Source organism: Puma concolor, chromosome C1, assembly GCF_028749965.1.
Source record: "Puma concolor isolate L17-30 chromosome C1, mPumCon1.1.hap2, whole genome shotgun sequence".
NCBI lineage: Eukaryota > Metazoa > Chordata > Mammalia > Carnivora > Felidae > Puma > Puma concolor.
In genome coordinates, this window is record NC_141674.1 from 14,985,523 (window position 1) to 15,005,314 (window position 19,792).

The 19,792-nt window shown below is 54.9% G+C and overlaps 1 protein-coding gene and 1 long non-coding RNA gene across 2 annotated transcripts; one reads left to right on the top strand and one right to left on the bottom strand.

Moving 5' to 3' along the window:
* Window positions 1-4,731: 4,731 nt before the first annotated feature.
* Window positions 4,732-7,815, bottom strand: CAMK2N1 (calcium/calmodulin dependent protein kinase II inhibitor 1). Its single transcript, XM_086715870.1, has 2 exons — window positions 7,559-7,815; window positions 4,732-6,053 (listed from the first exon to the last, which is right to left on the bottom strand). The coding sequence occupies exons 1-2, from the start codon at window positions 7,722-7,724 to the stop codon at window positions 5,983-5,985; spliced, it is 237 nt and encodes a 78-aa protein (XP_086571996.1). The 5' UTR covers window positions 7,725-7,815; the 3' UTR covers window positions 4,732-5,982.
* A 1,482-nt stretch (window positions 7,816-9,297) lies between these two features.
* Window positions 9,298-13,194, top strand: LOC147577822 (uncharacterized). The gene is made up of 2 exons (XR_015254518.1): window positions 9,298-9,822; window positions 10,581-13,194. It is a non-coding gene; the product is annotated as an uncharacterized LOC147577822 (long non-coding RNA).
* The last annotated feature ends 6,598 nt before the right edge of the window (window positions 13,195-19,792 follow it).

Here is a 19,792-nt window from a genome sequence, read left to right on the forward strand (position 1 = left end):
TTTTTGCATATGGTTTGAGAGAATCTCTGTTGCTGGAATAATGACAACATTTTTTTCCCCTTCTGCTTCCCTCCAATAGGCAGATTCTATAAACCAGAGCAGCTGCCTGAGGCTTCCAAGAGAAAATTCTGCACAGTTTCTAACCAGGGTGACAGTTCCCCTCCACAGGAAGTTGCTTTTATTAAGATTGTTGGGTTTTTTTTTTTTTTTTTAAATCTGTTTTTTTGGTAAGGCTCCATCTATCGGTCATCAGGCAGCACCTTGGGCCTTGTGGGCATTTTTGTTTTTCCCCGGTTTGCCTGGAATTCATGATTACATCTAAACCACAGTGCGCTTGCCCAACACAGGGGCAACGTTGAACGGCTGAAAAGTGGGTCATTCACATGACCTGGGCAGAAGGATCCCAAGTAATTTATGGAGATACTCCCATACCAAATTACTCCCCACACCTTGAGTGGGCTACACATGATGATTTCCTTCCAGAGAGGACAGTATGGAAAGGAGGTGGGAGAGTAACTTTGCAGTGGAGAAACCTAACAAATGCCAGCTCAGTCAAGTGATCAAGGTCAATATCAACGGTGATTAAGTCATGTTGATAGCATGTACTCTTAATATGATGTAATGAGAAGGGCACTTTATCTCCAAGGTCTTCCTCCCCAACCCCATAACCCCAGCTGAACCATGAGAAAAACATCTGACAAAACCCCCAGTTGAGGGGCAGTCTACAAAATACCTAACCAGTACTCTATCAAAAACAAGGAGAGTCTGAGAAATTATCACGGAGTTTAAGGGGACACGAAGACTAAATGTAATGGCCTGGATGGGGTCCTGCAAAACAAAAGGGATGTTAGGTACACAGTCAATGAAATCTGAATGAATTATGGAGTTTAATTAATAGTAAAATACCAGTGTTGGTTCCTTAGCTTCCAGAAATGTAGCACAGTAATGTCAGATATTAACAATAGGAGAAAGTGGGTCAGGGGTATTGACAACTCTGTGCTATGTTCACCACTTTTCTGTGAATCTAAAACTATTCTCAAGTAAAAGTTTATTTTTCAGGGGCACCTCGGTGGCTCAGTCGGTTAAGCAACCGACTTCAGCTCAGGTCATGATCTCACAGTTCGTGAGTTTGAGCCCCACGTCAGGCTCCGTGCTGACAGCTCAGAGCCTGGAGCCTGCTTCCGATTCTGTGTCTCCCTCTCTCTCTCTGCTCCTCCCCTGCTCACATGCTGTCTCTCTCTCAAAAATAAATAAAGATTAAAAAAATTTTTTTAAAGTTTATTTTTTTAAAAAGGGGGCCCCATGTTTGGGTTTCAGGCAACCCCCAAGACCCAGTTCTCCTTGGCTCCCTCTTTTTGCCTGTACAAAGGGTCTGAGCTGCTGACTTTGATGGTACCCGGGCCCAACCTCATTTCCTTGGAGCTGTCATTTTCAAGCCCATGGATAACTCCCATTTCCTCACTATTGTGTTCTCAGTGTCCGGTCCATAGCGGGTGCCAGTTCATATCTGTCAAATGAATGAAACTTGAGGACTCATCGGAGGAGAAGATCCAAGCAGAGAGCCATGTTCTTCCCTTCCCAGGGCAAGAAGTCAGCACCTGCTAGCTCCCATCCCGAGAATGGCTTCAGGCAATCTGGTTAGAAGTGGGTAAGAGACATCTCTTAACACGGCCTTTGGAGAACAAGCATTTAGATTTACTTACGATTGCATTTATTGGGGGTTTTGAGGAGCTGATAGATAATAGGCAGGCAGACTCTTCCAAACTGCTCCCCATCCCGCCGCTCCCCAACCCCACAGTGGTGCCTCCACTGCCCCCTCGGTACCCCCAAAGGGCACTTCTACAAAGACACTTCATGCAACAAGATCTGTTTGCTAGGTTTTGAAAGTCCGTTACCTGGCACACAGTAGGCACTTCATATGCATTCGTATTGACGACTACTATTTATTATGCACCAGGCTCTATGTGGGGGAGAGGGAGGGGTTCCCATTTAATCCTCTGTTGGTAGGCATTACCATCACCCCCATTTCACAGAAAAGCTTGACAAACTGGCCCCACATGACAACTAGGAAGTATAGGGGAGAGGTTTCAAATCCAAGCCAGGCAAGACCCAAATCCTTGCCCTTTGCTCTAACACCAGCCACCTTAATAATACCTGGCCCCTTCCACTGGGCCCAGGATCTGCTCCCTGCTGTCCGAAGAGGCCCCCTGTGCTCATTCCTTCATCTGTGTCCTCCAGACGGCAGCAGTGTTCGAGTCTCTTTTTTTTTAAAACTCAATTTGCCAATTTCCCCCTTAGAGGTACTTTTTGGCATTCCTCTGGGCCCTCAGCCTGGACTGGCCACGGAAGCAGAATCCAGGGAGATGGACACTTATTACAAGCATTCAATTAGTGAAGTTTGAATAATGCAGTCCTGGCTGCTGGATCGATGCATGGAGGCTTAGAGACACCTTCCCCACCTTGGACTTGCAATGGCCTTTTCTGTATTTCTTGCCACCTAACCGGATACTTCAAACATATTCTGCACTTGGTATAGTTTGATAGCTGCCCAGTCCCCAAAGTGCCTTCTCAACAAATGTTTACCCCCATGTTAGAGTATATTTAAAAGATTTATATTCCCTTTTACTGAATGGAGTCCTCGGGAAAGACAGACTCTGTCTTCCCCGGGCAGAGGATCCTGCCTTGGCTGACGGGGTGGCCTCCAGCAAGAACATTTTAATACATCACTTATTACAATGGACCCAGAGCCTTGGCCGAGGACTCCCGGGCTCCCCCCACCCCTTCCCAGAAGAGGGCAGCTCCAGGCCTTTGCTGACACATCCAAGCCCTTCCTCCCTTCTGACCCCTTCCGCAGTCGTCTGTTGTGCAGAATAGCAGAGAACATAACCTCAAAACAGTGAACCAACACAAGGATCCTTAAGGCTGAAGGACCACGGCTGCAGCTGGGACGGAGCCTGGGTCTGGGGCCAGACCATTGTGCATCCCCGTCCCGGAGTGTATGAGCTCTGGGTTCTACTCCTGCCTAGCCTACTTACTAGCTGAGTGACCCTGTGCAAGGTAGTGAACATCTCTGAGCCCCCTTTTCTCCTGTACAGTCAAGGTGAGATTAACACCTGCTTCCTAGGGCTATTGTGAGCCTGGCATGCAGTAAAAGCTCAATGAATGTAGTTGTTCTGTGGTCCTTTTAGGCCCTCTGGGCCATCGATTTCTTCACCTACCAGAGAGTTCATCGCTGTGGGTTTCCAGGGTTTCTGGGCTGATTCCGTGACAGAATAGAAGGGAAGCAATGTAATTGCCCAGTGCTTTGATCAGGGAAGCAGCAGTTTACTCCTGGTATGGACAGAGACGTGCCTTCGGGATGAATCTTTTCATAGGGCCCCTGCCCCTCCTGGCAGATGGAGGCAGAACGGAAAAAGTGGGCCCTGCCCCTAACTCCTGATGCTGCGCCACTCGACCTTCTGATGGGAAAAGCACAGGGGAAAAGAGAGGCGGGCTCTGTGGTACCTAAAGGCCCATCAGCTCCAAAACGCGGGGACTCTCCGGGGTTGGCAACAGGGAGAGCCACGTTCAGGACCAGGGTTGTGCGCCTGGGAAAATCAAGCTAGCGCCCCTGATCATCCTGCTGGTGCCACCAGCCCCGGCTCGCCCACTGTTCCTACCAGTGACTGATGGGCTGTCCAGCTCTGTTGGGCCCTCCTGAGGCTCAAGGCCCACACTGCCTGGGAAGGGGGATGAGACCTCACTCCCTCCCCCACAGGCCCTCCAGAGCCCCCCTTTCCCCCCACCGCCACCACCCTGGGGCCTGTCTTACCTGATGTCTGAGTCACAATCAGGCTCCTGTCACTGTGAGCTGTGTTGTGACTCCCTGGCTGACAGTTTTACAACAAACACATTAAAAGCTCCCGGCACTGAGGCTCCTGGATGCAGAACAGCCCAGGAGAAAAACCTCTCCAGGCCTTTCTTCAGCCAAAATCCTTCTCCCAACCCTTCCTCCCACATGGCCCCCCTCTACCACCATTAACTGCTCCAGAGCCCGACAAGGGATTGAGATTTTTTTTTTCATCATGAGCTTTTTCTCAAGTGGTGACTCGGGGAAGCCGGAGACCTACCAGGCTGTGGGCCTCTGAAGTTGGGGCTCATCCCTCATATGGTGACCTGTGAACTCTGCAGTGAAGTCAAAGGTATGTAGTCCCTCCTCAACCCAGCTTCTGAGGACAAGTGGCCCTTTGGTGAAGCATTATATGGGCACACAGTGGCCCGACCCGGAGTGCTACCAACGTCCCTCCCACAACCTTATGAAGCAGGCCCTGCATTATCCCCACCCCACAGACTTGGAAACTGAGGCTTCAGGAAGCGAGGAGACTTGCTCAAGTCCATACAGCTGGGAAGTGAAGGAATTGGGATTTTAATCCAAGCCCACCAGCCTCTAAACATTGCTTTTAAACAAGACTGACGGCCTCCCAACTCACAAGACCTCGTTCTCTGCACACCCCACAAGGGATGGCAGAAACCTCAGGAAGCAGGGAGACCAATGCAAATCCAAATGGAATAAGCTCTCCCTTGGGGGACGGCCCTGCCAGTGCACTGTCTTTCCTGCCATCTGCGCCCAACCCACACTGTCCTCCACACCGCCTCGCCGACCAAAGCTACCCTTCCCTCCTTGTCTGCAGCCGGCAGACAGAAAGCAAATCTCCCCCACCCCTCCCGACCAAAGCAGAGACAAGAGAGGAGTGAGACACAGGAACAGTTCTTTTATTGTACATTGGAGAAATAGCCCTGTGTGCTGGTTAAAGGTGCAACATCCAGAATATCGAGTTAAGAAAAGAGGGAACAGGGCAGGGAAGAAACCTCTTGAGGTCCAAAGTTGCAAACAAAAAGTGGTAAAAGATTTCCTCACGCAAGAGGCGTTTTTGCAAATACCATGCAAAACAGGCAGCTGGTGTGCCTTAAGAGAACCCCTATAAATAACAGAAAAGACTCTCCAAGCATTCCTTAACGTGGACTCAGAGCACAGGGAAAAAGAAAGAAACCAAAATGCCTTTTGGCATTTCAAGATATTTGGCACTCTTGTGATTACATTTTTTTTTACAGCCCATCGAAGAGAATAAACTGACACAATATTAGAGAGAAAAAACAGGCTGCTCACACAACAGACTGCAGGAAGAGGTTAGAAAAAGCTCAAGCATTTTTTTTTCTTTGTTTTTGTGTGTTTTTTTTTTTCCTGACATATAAAATGTGTCCATTTGCATTAACTTGGGCAAATAGCTTGCAGCAACAGAGAAACACAAGCTTTACAAGTCATTTTAAAGTAAGACAAGGATTCAGTCTAGGTATCATTCCTTAGAAAAGTTCTCTTCTTGTTTTAAACACATTCCTGGTAACTTCAAAAGATGACCAAAAATAAAACAATATCTATAGAGATCATTTGCTGATTTTTTTTTCTTGTACATCCAAGGAGAACAACATAAAAAAAGAAAACTGGACAGCATTTCACATCCAAGTGCACAGAACCATTTTTGCAAGATTAAATAATGTAAACATTGGGAACAGCCAAATCAGCGAACAATGCCAACATTCAAAACACCCGGTGTTGCCGCTTCATTATTTAAGTGGCTCAAAATCCAGATCTATAATTGTGCAATATTCACTGTATATAAAAAGAAATAGATATTACTTTTGACAAGTAGCTGCAACTGAGACGTCTTTTTTATTTCTTTATATGTGTGTATAGAGTGATTTTTAAATTTTTAATTTTTTTTTTTAATTTTTGTTTTTGCTGAGGAGCCCAGAGCCTTCTCCTCCTCCTTCTCCCGCCTCATCTGTCTCCCGGCCTGACGCGAGATACAGGTTGCTGATTTCATCGTGGGTAGCAAGCTAGTAATAAATTTCAAAGTGCTTTCTCTTTTCATGCGTTTTGCCAATGACTGTTACCGCCGTTCTTATTCTCTCCCTTTAACTCATTGTCTTTGGGGGGGGGGGGGGTTAGACACCAGGAGGTGCCTTGTCTGTCATATTTTTCAGCACGTCATCAATCCTATCATCTTCAATAACAACTGCAAAAAAAGGGGAGAAAAGGAGACGTGAGCGCGCTTGGGCCTCGCGGGGGGCGGGGGTGGGGATGGGGGGCGGGGGTGGTCTCCGACGTTTCCCATGGCTCCTGGGGACGGGGAAATGCGGGAGGGCGAAGGAGGGGGCGCTCCTCCAGCGCTAACACAGCCCCATCCTCCTCGGCCTGGGCCCGGGGACCCTGTGCTGCTTCCCTCCGAACCACTCCCCCCAGCCGCTCGCTGCGTCCCGGCAGCGTTCTGAGGAAAGGCAGCAGAGAGGGCGCAAATCCCGCAGGCCGGGCCGCGGCCGAAACGCGCTCTGGCCGCGCGTCCTCACCCCACCTCACCTCTCCCCGGGCGCGTTTATTTAGAAAAAAAAGGCTCCGGGGCTGGAGAGGGTGGGGAGGAGGAGCCCAGGTCTCCGGCTCAAGGACCCTCGGGAGTGCCCCGAGCGCGGCGCGGGCGGCCAAGGTTCTGGGTGCGGGGTGCAAGGGAGGACTCCGGGGACCACAGCGCGCGGCGGGTCAGGGGTCTGGCCTCGCCAGGGCGGGCGGCCCCTCCTGCGCGCCCCCTCCGCGGAGGTCGGAGCCTCCCCGCGAGGCCGGCCTCCCGCCGGCCCCGCCGCCTCGCTCACCATCTCTACCTAGCCTCGCCTTCCTCAGTCCCGCCATCAGTCTCTCGGCGTGGCCGTCACCTGTCGGGGTCTCTGAGTCTCTCTCCATCTGGGGTGTCGGTCGCCCTCATTGTTTCAGCTGCTTTCCTGTCCTCCCCAGACTGGCGTCCCCTGCTCGCGGTCTCTCCCGCTCTGGCTCCCTCTCCGGAGCTTTGTCTCGGTCTCTGCCCCTCTCGGTCTCCCCCCCCCCAAGCCACCACCCGCCTCCCCACCCCCATCTATGCGTCTCAGTCTCTCCCGGCAGCTGTCGGTCCCCCTCCTCGTTCCCGCGCCTCCGGAGCTCCTCTCCCAGCCTCTCTGCGTCCCAGTCCCCCCGGGGCTTTTCCAGCTCCCGCGCCGAGCGCCCCGGCTCAGCCACCCCTCCCCCCCCTGCTAAGTAACAATGAGAAGCCCGGGCGCTCCGAAAGCCCCTCGCCTTCCCCGGCGGGAGTGGGGTCCCGCCCCGCAGTTCTCCACGCCGTCCCTTGGGGAGCCCTGGGACCCCCCGCCCCGGGTTGCAGAGCGAGTGCAGCTGCGACTACACTGCGCAAAAGGGGAGGGGGTGGAAATCGCAAAGCAAACTTTGGCGCGGGTGGGGACCCGGGAATAACCTTCCAGCCCCTGCGGCCGCTAGAAGCCGCCACGCCCCCTAGGTGACCCCAGCGGGAATCAGGCTGAGGGGGAGGGGTTTCCGCGGCCAGCCGGTGCCCGACCTGCAGTGCGGGATCCCCCCCAGTTCCGCGCGACGGGATTCCATTCGGTCGGAACCGGCTCCCAGGTGCGGAAGAGCCCCCACAAACCTGGGCCAGGCCTCGGCGCCCGAGAAAGGGGGCGTCCGGGGCGGGGGCAGCGAACTCACCCCGCTTGCTCCGGCCGATCTGGCCCAGCTTGGGCGGCCGCTTGTTCTGCCCGGCGCCAAAGAAGTTGTTGGTGTCCTGCAGGCGGCAGGAGAAGATCTGGCCCACGTCGCCGCCGTCGCCGTAGGGGTTCAGCTTCTCGTCGCCGTAGGGCAGCACCTCCGACATGGTCGCGTCCGGGGGCTCCGCGGCGGCGCCTCCTCCGCCCGCGTCCCCGCCCGCGGCGGACAGGGTCAGCGGCGCTGGGGCCGGGGGCGGCCGGCCGGGGACGGCCCGCGGGCTGCGGCGGCGGCGGCGGCGGTGGCGCCGGCGAGCGGCCGGGGGGCACCGCTGGGCGAGAGCGCGCCGCCCGCCCGAGCGACCCGGCGAGCGCCCGGCGCTGCGCTGCGCTCCGGCTCGGCGCGCGAGTGGCTGCTGCTCCGGCAAAGGCGAGCAGGACTCACATCCTCGGCGCGCTCGGGCGCTGGGCGGGGGCCGGGCGGGGCCGCGAGCCGGAGGGGAGGGTGTCCCGGCGAGCCCGCGGGGCGCGGGGCCGAGGAGGGCGCACCCCGGGGAGCCGGGCGGGCCGGTCCTGCGGCGAGTGCGGGCGGCGGCGGCGGCGGCGCGGCTTCGGGGAGGCTGACTGGGGAGCGGCGAGCGGCGGGGCGGCGAGGGGCGGAGGGGGAGGGGAGCGAGGGAGGAGGGAGGGCACGGGGGTGGAGGGGAGAGGATGCCCGGAGGGAGGGAGGGGAGAGAGAAACCGGGAGGGAGACGGCGAGAAAAACAGAGAAGAAAGAGAGAGGGAGGCCGGGGGACCGGGAGGGAGAGACGGAGGGGAGCGGACGAGGGGAGGGAGAGCGGGAGAGAAGAAAGGGGGGCGGCGATGGGTCCGGCTCGCAGCGGCCGAGGGAGGAGCGGAGAGGAGAGGGGACCGGGCCGGCGGGGAGAGAAAGAGGGTCGGAGAGGGAAGGCGGAGAGTGGGAGCGCGCGGAGGAGGCGGCTGGGACGCAGGAGCCAGCCCGCGAGCGAGCTGCGAGCGAGAAATGCCGGCCGCGGCGCGGAGGCGAGGCGCGGGGAGGAGGGCGGGAGGAGGGCGGGGACGAGGGGACCCGGGGCCGCGAGGAGAGATCCCTGGAAGCCGCGCGACGTCACGGGGCCGCGCGGGCCGGCCCGGGCCGCGGCTCGCTTCCTGCCCCCGCCCCCGGCCCCCGCCGGCCCGCCCGCGCCCTGGGGCCCCCCGCGAGCCCCGCCCCGGCCCGGCGGCCTCCGGGCGCCTCCTCCCCGCCCCCCCCCCCCCGCGCCCCTCCCGCGGGGTGTTTACCCGGCCCCGAGCGGGTGCGCGCCGGACCCGCCGCCCGCTCGGCCTCCCGAGGGGTGGGGGGCGGGGGTTCGGCGACGGGAGGGGGAGCGGACCCGAGACCTCACGCCCGGAAGGACTGACGGACGCCCGTCTCCCCGGAGGCCGGACGCTGGGGCGAAAGGGCGCAGGGCGCCAGGGCGACGCGAGGACGCCGCCCCCCGCCTCCCCACCGCCGGCCTCAAACCAGGGAGCCCCCTCCCCCCACCACGTTTGCGCCCCGCTTCACACGCTCCGGGCGCGGCGCTTTGGGTCTCTCACCCTCCCTCCCTCCCTCCCTCTCCCTCCCGTCCCTCCCACCCCCGATCGTCCTGGAAGGCCCTGCTCCCGGGCCGCGGCTCAGGACTCGGGCTCCCGCGGGGCCTGGGGGTGGAGGCGGAGGGGGGAGGGGGAAGGGAGGGGGCAGCCCCGCCTCCCGGAGGAGAGTGGAGCGCCTCATTATGCTGGGCTCGCCCGGGATGCCGGGCTCTCGGCGTCCGCTGCCTCCTCCGGGGACGCCCAGGGCCTTGCAGCCCTCTGCCTGGGGGGACCTCCCTGCCAGCAACAGCCTTGAGCCCCGGGGAGAGACTGGCTTCTGGGCCGAGGAGCGGGCTCCCGGGACCCGTCCCGAGAGGGAGACTGGGGCAGCCCCAGAGGACTGGGAGGCGCAGCTGCCAAGCAGATGGTAACTCCGAGGGGGCAAGGTGCATGAGGAGGGCTCCTTATCCTCGCCCAGAGCCAACAGCACCTGCTCTCCCCCTGGAGACCGCCTTCACTCAGCAGAGCCGGCCTGCCCGCCGAGAGGGGCAACCATCTCAAGGTCGTGCAACCTGCTGCAGGCAGGGCTAGGGAACGCATCTAGGTTCTCCTCCCACCCCTGCCGTGAGGTCTCAACTGGCTCAACTTGCTTCCCTGCACCTGGTCCCATCCTTAGTGCAAGAGCACCCTCAGGTACACTCTCCCCTTAATTCTAGAACTCTGGGTGGGGGACAGGTTGGAGGGAAAGGGGTGTGCTTTTTTTTAGCGACACAACATGTGATAGAAAGACTACCTGAGGGGAGCTAGCCCAGCCCCCCTCCTCCAACGGTGCAGAAGGGCCCCAGAGGCAGGCACCTTGCAGAGAGGGGAGGAAGAGGGCTGAGCGATGGGAAAGAGACAGTGGGGCAGATCGAATGGTGTGGAATGAGATTCAGGCCTGGGTTTGAATCCCAGTCCCGTCATTTGCTAGCTGTGTGACTTTGGACAAGCCACCTCCTCTCTCTGAACTTCCATAGTCTCCGCGGTAAAATGGGGCGCGCGGCTGGCCAGCTGCCTTTGTGCCTCAAGGACTGTCAGGAAGACAAAATGAAATCGGGCTCCTGGTGCTTCCTGAGTGAGAAAGAACACCACTACTGCATTCATTCCCGCTTCCGAGCTGTCAGAGCTGGGAGGATCCTTAGGGATGATGTAGTTCAACCCCCTCATTTACAGAGGGGGAAACTGAAACTGGCTCAGGGGCTTGTCCCCAAATCCCACGGCTTGTCAGCTTTCCCTTTGCTTCCCTCCACAGTCCCCAGGCTCCATTCATGAAGGCTTTACACAGTGTCCCCTTTGAGGTTAGCACCAGGCCAATTGCTGGAAGAGAAAACAAAAGCATAACAAGCAGGATGATTAGGTTACGACAAGAAGCTCTTACCGTTTGTACCCTGCTTTCTATTTTTCCCCCAAAGCATTTCACATCCATTACTGACCTTGCTTCTCGAAATAAATACCTTCTGAGGTAGAAAGAAGAGCCCGCTGCATCCCTGTCTAACTGATGTTTCCAGAAAGAGGTAAGTGACTTGCCAAGGTCGCAGACTAGTGATGGAGCCAGGAGAAGCCACTCTTCCAGCTGTGGTTCCAGGTCCTCGAAGGGATACTCCGCGGTGCTAGCATGCAGGGCTGGGACTACTCTGCTCTTGCACTCACCTGCTTCCTTTCTTGCTGCTGTGTTCCGAAGCAGTTTACACACTGAGCACCTGCCACAGTGCCCCCCGCCCCCAGTCAGAGGTAAGCAGAACTGCACAGGGAGGGCAGATGAATCCCTGCACACCCGGCAAGTGAGAGTAAGAAGATAAGCCGGCTTTTATACCCCATCTGTTTTTATGTTTTCCTTGCCTTGTTCCAAATAAGGTTAAAGGTGGCCACATTGCACCTTCCCAATTCAGTACCCACCCCCTTCCTGAACTACACACTCCGCCCCCCTCACCCTCCCCCCCACACACACCCCAGGCATGAGGCACTTGACAGTTATAAAAGCATTTCCATGACTATTAACCTTCTTAGAGCCTCCCCTTGGCCTTTAGAAGCTGCAGGACTGGGACAGACCAGCCCATTTCGCTGATAAGGGACCTGAAGGTTGACCCGCGTCTCCAAATCCACACTGCATGGACATTCTCCACCTCTACCCTTTCCCAACTGTCTCCCTTACAAAGTCCACACTCCATCCTCTCTTTTGTCCAGCCTTCTTCAGAGGGGCATCCCTTTATCCCAAAGCAGTAGACCGGGATACAGACATGTCCTGGGATTCCATTTCCCCTCCAAAGCTGAGGGGCTGGCTCTGAGCCAGATGCCCAGGGCTGTGTTGAGTTTGCCAGGTCCAGATGGAGGAATGGACCATGTAAGAGTGGAAGCTGCCCTCCCTGCTACCCAGCAAGGAAGAATGGCAATACACAGTCCAGTGCAGTAGCCCAGGGTGAAGGGGGCAGCCTTCACTGGGGCCGCCATGTTCAAATCTCTGCTCCGGCATTTCCTAACTCCTTGATTATTTCACCTCATTGTGCCTCAGTTTCCTCATCTGTCAAATGGGGATAATAAAAATTCTTCCTATTTGGTCGGGCTTGTTCTAGGGAAGGAAATCATACATGCGTCATATGCCTGGTACACAGTAAGTCCTGGAGAAATGTAGTTACCATTTTTAGCTATTGACTCTTTGTGGCCTTGACTAAACTCATTCTCTCCTCTACACCTCTGACCCCCACATCACAAAATGAGAAACTTGAAGAAAATCACAGCTTTTTTTTTTTTTCCAGCTGCAAAATCAGCCGGTTCTCCCAAATCTAAAACAGACAAAAACTGCTTGAGGCAAAGGTGGGGGGCTCCTCGCTCTAACTTCATCTGAAAGCTCCTTCACTGGACTCTAAGACTCTGTAGAACTGAGGACCACAGGACTGGACCATCTCCATGGCCCCTTCGGCCCAGACATTCTAGGGTTAAAGTAATAGGTCTTCACAAGTCCCTGTTGAGCACGGAGCCCTACCCCAGTGTTGGGGTATAGAGAAAAGGAAAGTCAGCCCCAGCAGTACCTGGTGCAAAATAGATGCTTGGCACATGTTGGTTCCCTTTGTTCCCTTCCCCACTCTCCTACCCAGATGGGGAAACTGAGGCACAAGCGGCCACATCAGAGAGCGATGGCAAAACTTGGAGAAGCGTGGGGCTGTTGGATATCCTGGCCCCAGGTGCCTTGCATCTGCCCACAGCACAGGCCCAGGGTCCCATGGCCTTGCCAGGGCTGGCTCCCACCCTAGCCTTCGGTCAGCAGGGAAGGCCAGGATGCTGTGCTATGCCAGTGGCCAGCTGGTCACCTCCGGAGAGGCTAAGTGGCCTCCCAGCAGGGGACCACCACTCTGAGCCAAGGCTGGATGTGATCACATGTCACCCCCACGCCCTCAGCCCCTCAACTCATCCACCAGAACCTGAGTGCCCCCGGTTCCCCACTGGCCTTGATAGGCATGGCCTCTGCCCGCACCTCCCCACTTTCATGCACACAGCACAGACACACGCAGTGAGGGAGAAGCATGTGAACTGACTGGAGATGGTGTAGGCCTAGAACCAAAGACAAGGATTCATTCATCTTCCACTGGGTCAGCAAATGTGTGTTGGGGACTTTTGCGACAGTTACCTTCCTTCCCCGGGTACAACTCAAAAGACTCTTAGCATCTTTTCTTTACTTGTTTAATCACCAAGACCCTTTCTTTAAAAAAAAAGAAAAATCTTAGGAGAAAATAGGTAACAGGCAAGTTACTAGGGGCTCAAGACCCACACTGTGGGTGCCCCCCCATACTCCCTAAAGGGTCTCCAAAGAATGCCCAGAGCCCTAGACAGCTCAATGTGAAGCCACTCCTGGAGTTCACCTCTTCCAACCTCCTCCCATTATGGACGGGGAGACTGGGGCCCACACGGGGCTTGCTGAAACCCGGGACTCTGGCTCTTCTCGCTGCATCACCCGGCACACCCCGGATTGCATGGGGGAGGGGAGCTGCACCGAGCACAACTAGTCAGAAAATAAAAGGGCTTTCTCAACAAGGAAGTTTGCTGTGTTTCTTTAAGATAAAATAAATAAAAGGATCAGAGGGTAACCTATTTAGTTTTTATCGTACCAACAACCCACAAAGTAAGAGTCCCACGGGCCCTTCAGGAGCAGTGAGGACAGGTGGGAGGAGTTTAGGAAACAGATGTCACCAGAACATGAAAGGGGATGACCGGTGTCCTGACTGTGCTCTCCCCTCCCCTCATCACTCCACAGCCTCACATGGGGGATGGAGGGAGGGGTCCTGAACTCTAAGACAGCAGGCTCTGCCTACCATCCCCAGCCCAGAAGGAGCGGGTGGGGACGCTGGGGCTCTGTGCCACCCTGGAAAACAATAGTCCCTCTCCAGCTGGGAAAGGAGGAGAGGGCGGCAAACAGGCCTGGTGCCACAGTGCTTTTGCATGTACGCACGACCCTGGGAGCAGACAAGGGCAGGTACAACTTTAGCCTTGTGGACAAATGGGGGAGGCTCAGGAGGCTGGGAACTGTGGTCTGGCTGCGCTCTGAATAATTTCCTCACCCACTGGGCTTCTCCTGTCCAGAGCTCCCAAGAGCCCCAGAGTCTGCTGACCAAAGAGCCCCTGACTTCACCAGAGCAATGAGCTGAGCTAAAGGGGACTAAGAAGGAGCTGACTCCAGCAAGTTCAGGAAGGGTCACCACCACCTCCCGATCCCAAACTCCTACTACCCGATCGCTACTAAGAGCTTACCCTGCTCTGGGATCATGCCAATGGCTGCAGACGTCTCTACGCTCCTGATTACGTTGGGGAGTGACTGTCATCTATCTTATACCATCAGTAAGGGCCTGAGGCCAGAAAAGTTGAGCAGCAGGCCCAAAGCTGCACAGCGCAGGAGAGGCAACAGGTCTGACTCAAGGCTGAGTTCCCAACTGTTGGGCAACACTGCCTCCCTGAGGACATCTAAGAATCAAGAAACCAGGACAAGCCTCTTCTGGTCTCTGCACCTCAGGCCTACTACTACCCACAGATATGGAGGCGCTGTAGATTAAAGAGTCCAAACCTGGGGCACCTGGGTGGCTCAGTCGGTTAGGCATCCGACTTTGGCTCAGGTTATGATCTCAAGGCTGGTGAGTTCCAGCCCCTCATCGGGCTCTGTGCTGACAGCTCAGAGCCTGGAGCCTGCTTCGGATTCTGTGTCTCCTCTCTCTGCCCCTCCCCCAATTGTGCTCTCTCTCTATCAAAAATAAATAAGTGTAAAAATAAAAATAAAAAATTTTAAAGAGTCCAAACCTCTTGCAGGCTGAGGACTCCTTGGAAATCTGATAAAAGAGATAGCTTCTCTTTCCCAGTAGCAGAAAATTGTGGACCCAGTTTCCAGGGGATCTCTGAACCCTTACGGCCCCTTAGATGAAGAATGCAGGACTGGTCCTATAAAGGACATTCCCCACCAGTCTCCTGTGACAATAAAAAGGCTTTTAACATCTTAAGCCCAGAGGCCCTCACCCCTGACCCTCCGCCAAACCTGGGGTCAGACCTGTGGCAGCTCAAGCCTGTGCAGAGGAAAGTGGCCATTGACTTCTGAGCCCACTGGGGGGCTGTGCAAGGCTCTGGACCCTTCTGCCTCCATGGACTGTTACTCAAGCACTTTCCCATCCCATGGATGCAACGCCATTTAATGTCCATGAGGACCGGTAAGGTTGGCAGGGCAGAGGAGAGACACTTTCCACCATACGGTAGGGAAAAGTCAGTCCCAAACAAGGAAGGTGAACTGCCTGGCTGGAGAGAGAGCCCTGACCAAGACCCCAGGCCTCCCAGCACAGAGATCTATCTACTGGACCCGGTGAAGAGCAAGTGAAAGAGAGTAAATCAGAAGACCTGGGGTCACTCCCAGCTACACCCCTTCCTACCTGTGTGACTTTGAGGCAGTCACTTCCCTCTCTGAGCCAGAATTCCTCTCAGCTATAAAATGGGGGGGGGGGGGGGGTAACCAGACCAGCCTCAAAGGGAGATTGTGTGGATTGGATGAGGGGCTGTTGGGTCACTCAGATAAGAGCAGGGGACAGCTCCATGCTGGGAGTCTTACCACCCAAAGCCTGCCAGGAGTGGACAGAAGGGCCCTTTCTTCTGAGGAAAGGAACTTCCTATGTAATAGGGAGAGTGGAATTGAGAAGCGGTCACCGCACGGTCACAGAGGCCCTCCCCATCCTGCCCTGCCAGACCCGGAGCTGAGCAGGGGCTGCGGAAGAAGGAAATCCCGTCTGCGAGGGCAGGTGCCAGGCATGGGTGAGAAATACACCCACAGAAGCAGAGAGCCTAAAGGAAGCCTCGAGGAGGAAGACAGATCCACACGCAGAGGAAGACACTCTAACACACACTGGAAAGCAAGAGGCAAACAGGGCAGACAAGAGGCAGGACCGCCAAGGAAAGCAGTTGACAGCTGTGTCTCATACAAGCAGCCGAGAAGGGGCCAGAGGAGCTGGGTACATGGACGAGGGGCCAAAGGCAAAGACAGCACAGAAGAGACAAGAGCAAGGACGGCAGGCCAGGCTGAGAGAAGCAGGATTTCTCCGCGGAAAAAAAGGCTTCCGGTGGAGGGGAGAATCAGAATCTATGCCATACAATTTTTTTTCAGCATCCTTTACCAGTATGAAGTCATCTGGGTATTTTAAGAACATGTGATGCATTATGCATATCTCATTTTTGTTGAAAGAAGCCTGGGTTAGTATATTTAAAGATGTGAATGCCTGGAAAATTATCGGGGGAGAAATGTGGGATTGTTTCCCCCCCCCCCCCCCCCCCCCAGAATTTTCTGGGCTTCTCAAAACTTTCACATCTGTACCCAGCTTCCTTCGGGCAGAGATAGGAAGGAACCCAAGAGAAAATCCCTGATTGTCCCCCTTTCCGGGCTGTGGCCCGCTGGCCCTGGGATCAGCAGCCCAGGATCCTCCTCTGACTGGGCTCTCAGGCCTCTGAGGCCTGTTCCCCACCCGGAGCGGAAGAGAAAATTGACCTTTGGAAACGCGGCCTTGGTTTACACCCGAGTCCTCGAGCCGTCCTCAACCGTGGGGACACAGCGCCACCTGGAGGTCATGGTAGACACTGCAGCACTAGGACAGATGGCCGGCAGAGTCCTGAGTCAGGAAGGGTAGGAAGAAATAAAGACTATGGACAAACTTATTGCAAGCATTTATGAAGCTCCACCCTATGAAGCACCTTAAATACTAGGAAAGATGATGAGGGGATGGGAGGCCTGCAATTGTGGCGACTTGGACATGAAGATTAATATGACCTCATTTGTAACTCCCTCCCCGCGGCCTAGAGAGCATTCAGGTTTACGGATCCAGGGTGCCTGGCACACGAGGTGCCTAATGAATGCTTATTGAGTTCAGTTGTGGCTCTCCAGAGTCACGGCCCAACCCTGGAGGGATCTGAATTTGAGGAACGTAATGGGAGGCCGCTCCGGAAGGGACAGAGGATAAAGGGTAAGCAATGAAGGCCTTGTAGTTTCACCAGGCAGACCCTCACCCAGGCCCAGTCAGCCCCTCTGCCCAAAGCCAGTGTCACTAGCTCAGCCTCGTGTGCCCTACTCTTGGGAAAGGGAAATGCCAGGTCCCTCGGCTGGCATCTGGAAAACAATAAGGCAGCTGCAGGGGAAGTGACTAATGAGCACTCCAGGGAGCAATTCAGGACATCATACATCGAAACTTCTCCCATTCAAAATTGATAAGTTACCACTATCTAATTAGAGAGAAAATGTGCTGATCTCCCCAGCTTCATGGGAACGTGGTCCTGAGGCTGTTTGCAGGCAGCTAAGCCTGAAGAGGGCCCACATCTCATCTGTCAGAGCAGCAGCCCCAAAGAGAGCCTCAAAACCGCCCTCCTCACTCCCTCATGCATTCCCATCTCTGAGACGCCAATTGTCAGAGCTGGATGGAGACTTGGAAGCTTGTAATCTGACTTGCTCCTTTTCTAGATAGAGCTGAGGCCCAGAGAGGTTAGATCACTCTGTTAAGATCACACAGCAACACAGCCAGGACCTGAGAGCAGGCCAGCCTTCGTGCTGCCAGTCCAGACTATTTCCCACCACACAGGAACGTTGTCCCAACTTTGTGTGGAGTCCTCAAGGTTCTGGTCAGCTTGCTGGACGTGATGTTTCTCTGACACAATTTATCCACGTTGGCTCGAGGCCCTAAGAGGGGTTCTTCCCTCACTCCTTACAACCAAGTCATGGCCCAGATCTCTGGTCCAATAACCACCCCCCGCCCCAGGCAGCCTTCCAGAACCGTGTTCCCCACACCTATTTCCCTCACTAGTCAACTCACTCACTCCACATACACTCATTGCTTAAGCTCTTGGGCTTGGAGTCAGACCACCTGGGCTTAAATCTTGTCTCTCTTGTGAGCTTGGCAAGATCCCTGACCTCTCTGGGCCTTGGTTTCCTTTTCTTTAAAGGAAGAATGATGCAAACACGTAACTCACGATGCGGGTTAAATGGCATCAGTCACGTGCAGCATTTAGTGAGTACCTAGCGAAGAGCAAGCCCGAAGTTAGCTCTAATTAGCGCACAGTGACGACCAAAACATCGTGCCTGGCAAGAACTAAGATACGGAAACTGCCCAAGACGTGGGCAATTCGGTTAAGGGCAGGAAAGGGAAGACTCTATTAGGGAATCTCAGGGGAAGGGGGCTCTAACTCTGCCTAGGCATCTAGGAAGGGAGGAGACACCACCTAAAGCTGAGTTTTCAAGGGTGAGTAGATGTTAGCAAGGTGAAGAAAGATCTGGGGTTCCAGAGGCAGGACTCAGCATGGCACATTTCAGGAACCTCAGTGCCTTTGCTGCCGGAGCCACAGGTGTGAGAAAGAGAGCTGCAGAGAGGCTTGGAGAGGTGGCCAGGGGCTGGGTCACACAGGCCTGCAGACGCCATGGATGAGTCAGGGCTTGGGCCTGGAGATGACAGGGAGCCTGGGGAAGGGCTTTAAGCAGAGAAGGGACACGATCAACTTGGTGTTTTAAGTAGGTCATTCTGGGCTCTGTGGGGTAGATCTTCTCTGCTTGGCTCCCCTTCAGCAATGATGTGGTGCCCTTGGATGGTTTATTTTAAATGGTCAGGGAATCTGCTCTAACCAGGCCAATTTCAAAGGCCCATCCTAGCTACGCTATTGTGTGGACCACATATATTCCCAACAACTGAGAGTCACCACACCCGTCCAATAGGGTTTACTTGCCTTTCAGACAGTTGGGGTTTATTAAGACAACTCTGAGCCCTTTGAGGGCAGAGGCTGTTTTATTCATTTTTGCATCTCCAGACACAGAATATACATTTAGCAAGTGTTTGTTAGATGAGTAAGTGCTCGTCAATGATACCAAACTCTTTCTCTGAGCATTCCAGAGGCCCTGTGGGATCAGCACTGGATCCATCACCCAATTGGGGGTTTCATGGCCTAAGACCAGGGTGATAAAGGGTGTCAGATTGGCCAAGTTTGTTGTGCTGTTGTTTAGTTGTTCCACATATTGTTGCTTCTAGAATATTCTATCATAATTCTGAATGGGTTAGGATTCCAAAGACCTGCCTTCCAGCTCCTGTTTCATCAAGATAAGCTAGGGAACCTCAAAGCCTTACCCTGTGGTATGTAAAACCAGGGTGTGACTCGTGATTGTTAATGTGCTGACTGGCTTGGAAAACACTATGTGTCTGTAATACTCGGTTGTCTGTTGGACAACTTCCCTTCTTAGCCTCTCAGGCTTCATGTGATAAAAGACGAACTGCCTTTTATCACATTAGGCATTATAGTCAGACCTTGGTAGCCTTCAGCACATCACATAACCTGTAAAAAGGGGTGATTCAGTCTCCCCTGATTGCTTGCCCTAAGTCTAAGAAACAAGGCCTGTAAGGAAGCTAACACTGGCTGGCTCCTGAGGATGTGTGGCTGTAAGCACAAACATAACGCTCCCTTTTCTCACTTGTAAACTGGGGATGACAATATCCACTTTGTAGACCACACGCATTAACACATATGAAGTGCCTAGCACACGTTCAAAGCCAGGCGTGGTTATTCAAGATGACTTCTAAAGCTGTTTGCCTAGGATTAAAGTGGTGAGCATAAGGGTTGAATCAGCAAAGAATTGAAAACTCTCAACTATCCCAAGGCCAGTCCAGAACTAACCGCTATGTCCTCACCCCCCTGTCATGCCCTGCTCCCAGCCTGGGCCCATCTCCGTCCAGCATAGGTCCTGTTCAACCTTCTTGGAGACGAGGCTCCCGGGATGGAATGTGGGAACTGCCACAGGTGAACGAGACTGTGACAGTCCCAGCCCCAGCTGGGCTAGGACCTAGCAGGGACCTCAAATCCAGAACCTGAGGATATGTGTGCCCATGTTCCCAACCAGCTGTCACTTCCTAGGGCAGGGACAGTGTGCTGCTGTGGGTCTCCCCCAGCTCCGCTTGGAAAAACACTTGGGGCAGATGCGATCTGCCCAGATCTGAGAGGAGCTGGGGTAGAGCAGGTTGCCTTCCCTCTTCGATCACTCTGGTCTGATTTTTCGCATGAAATCTGTGCCGAGGGCTGAACTCTCGGTAGACTGCCACACACACCCACCACAGGCAGCTCATTCACCCTCTGCCAAAGGCCTGAA

What these genes read in the sequence shown, in the direction of transcription:
- CAMK2N1 (XM_086715870.1), bottom strand. Translation starts at nt 7,724, where the DNA reads ATGTCGGAGGTGCTGCCCTACGGCGACGAGAAGCTGAACCCCTACGGC. An exon ending in GATCGGCCGGAGCAAGCGGG is followed by an intron (nt 6,054 to 7,558) that starts GTGAGTTCGCTG and finishes CTTTTTTTGCAG; the next exon opens with TTGTTATTGAAGATGATAGG.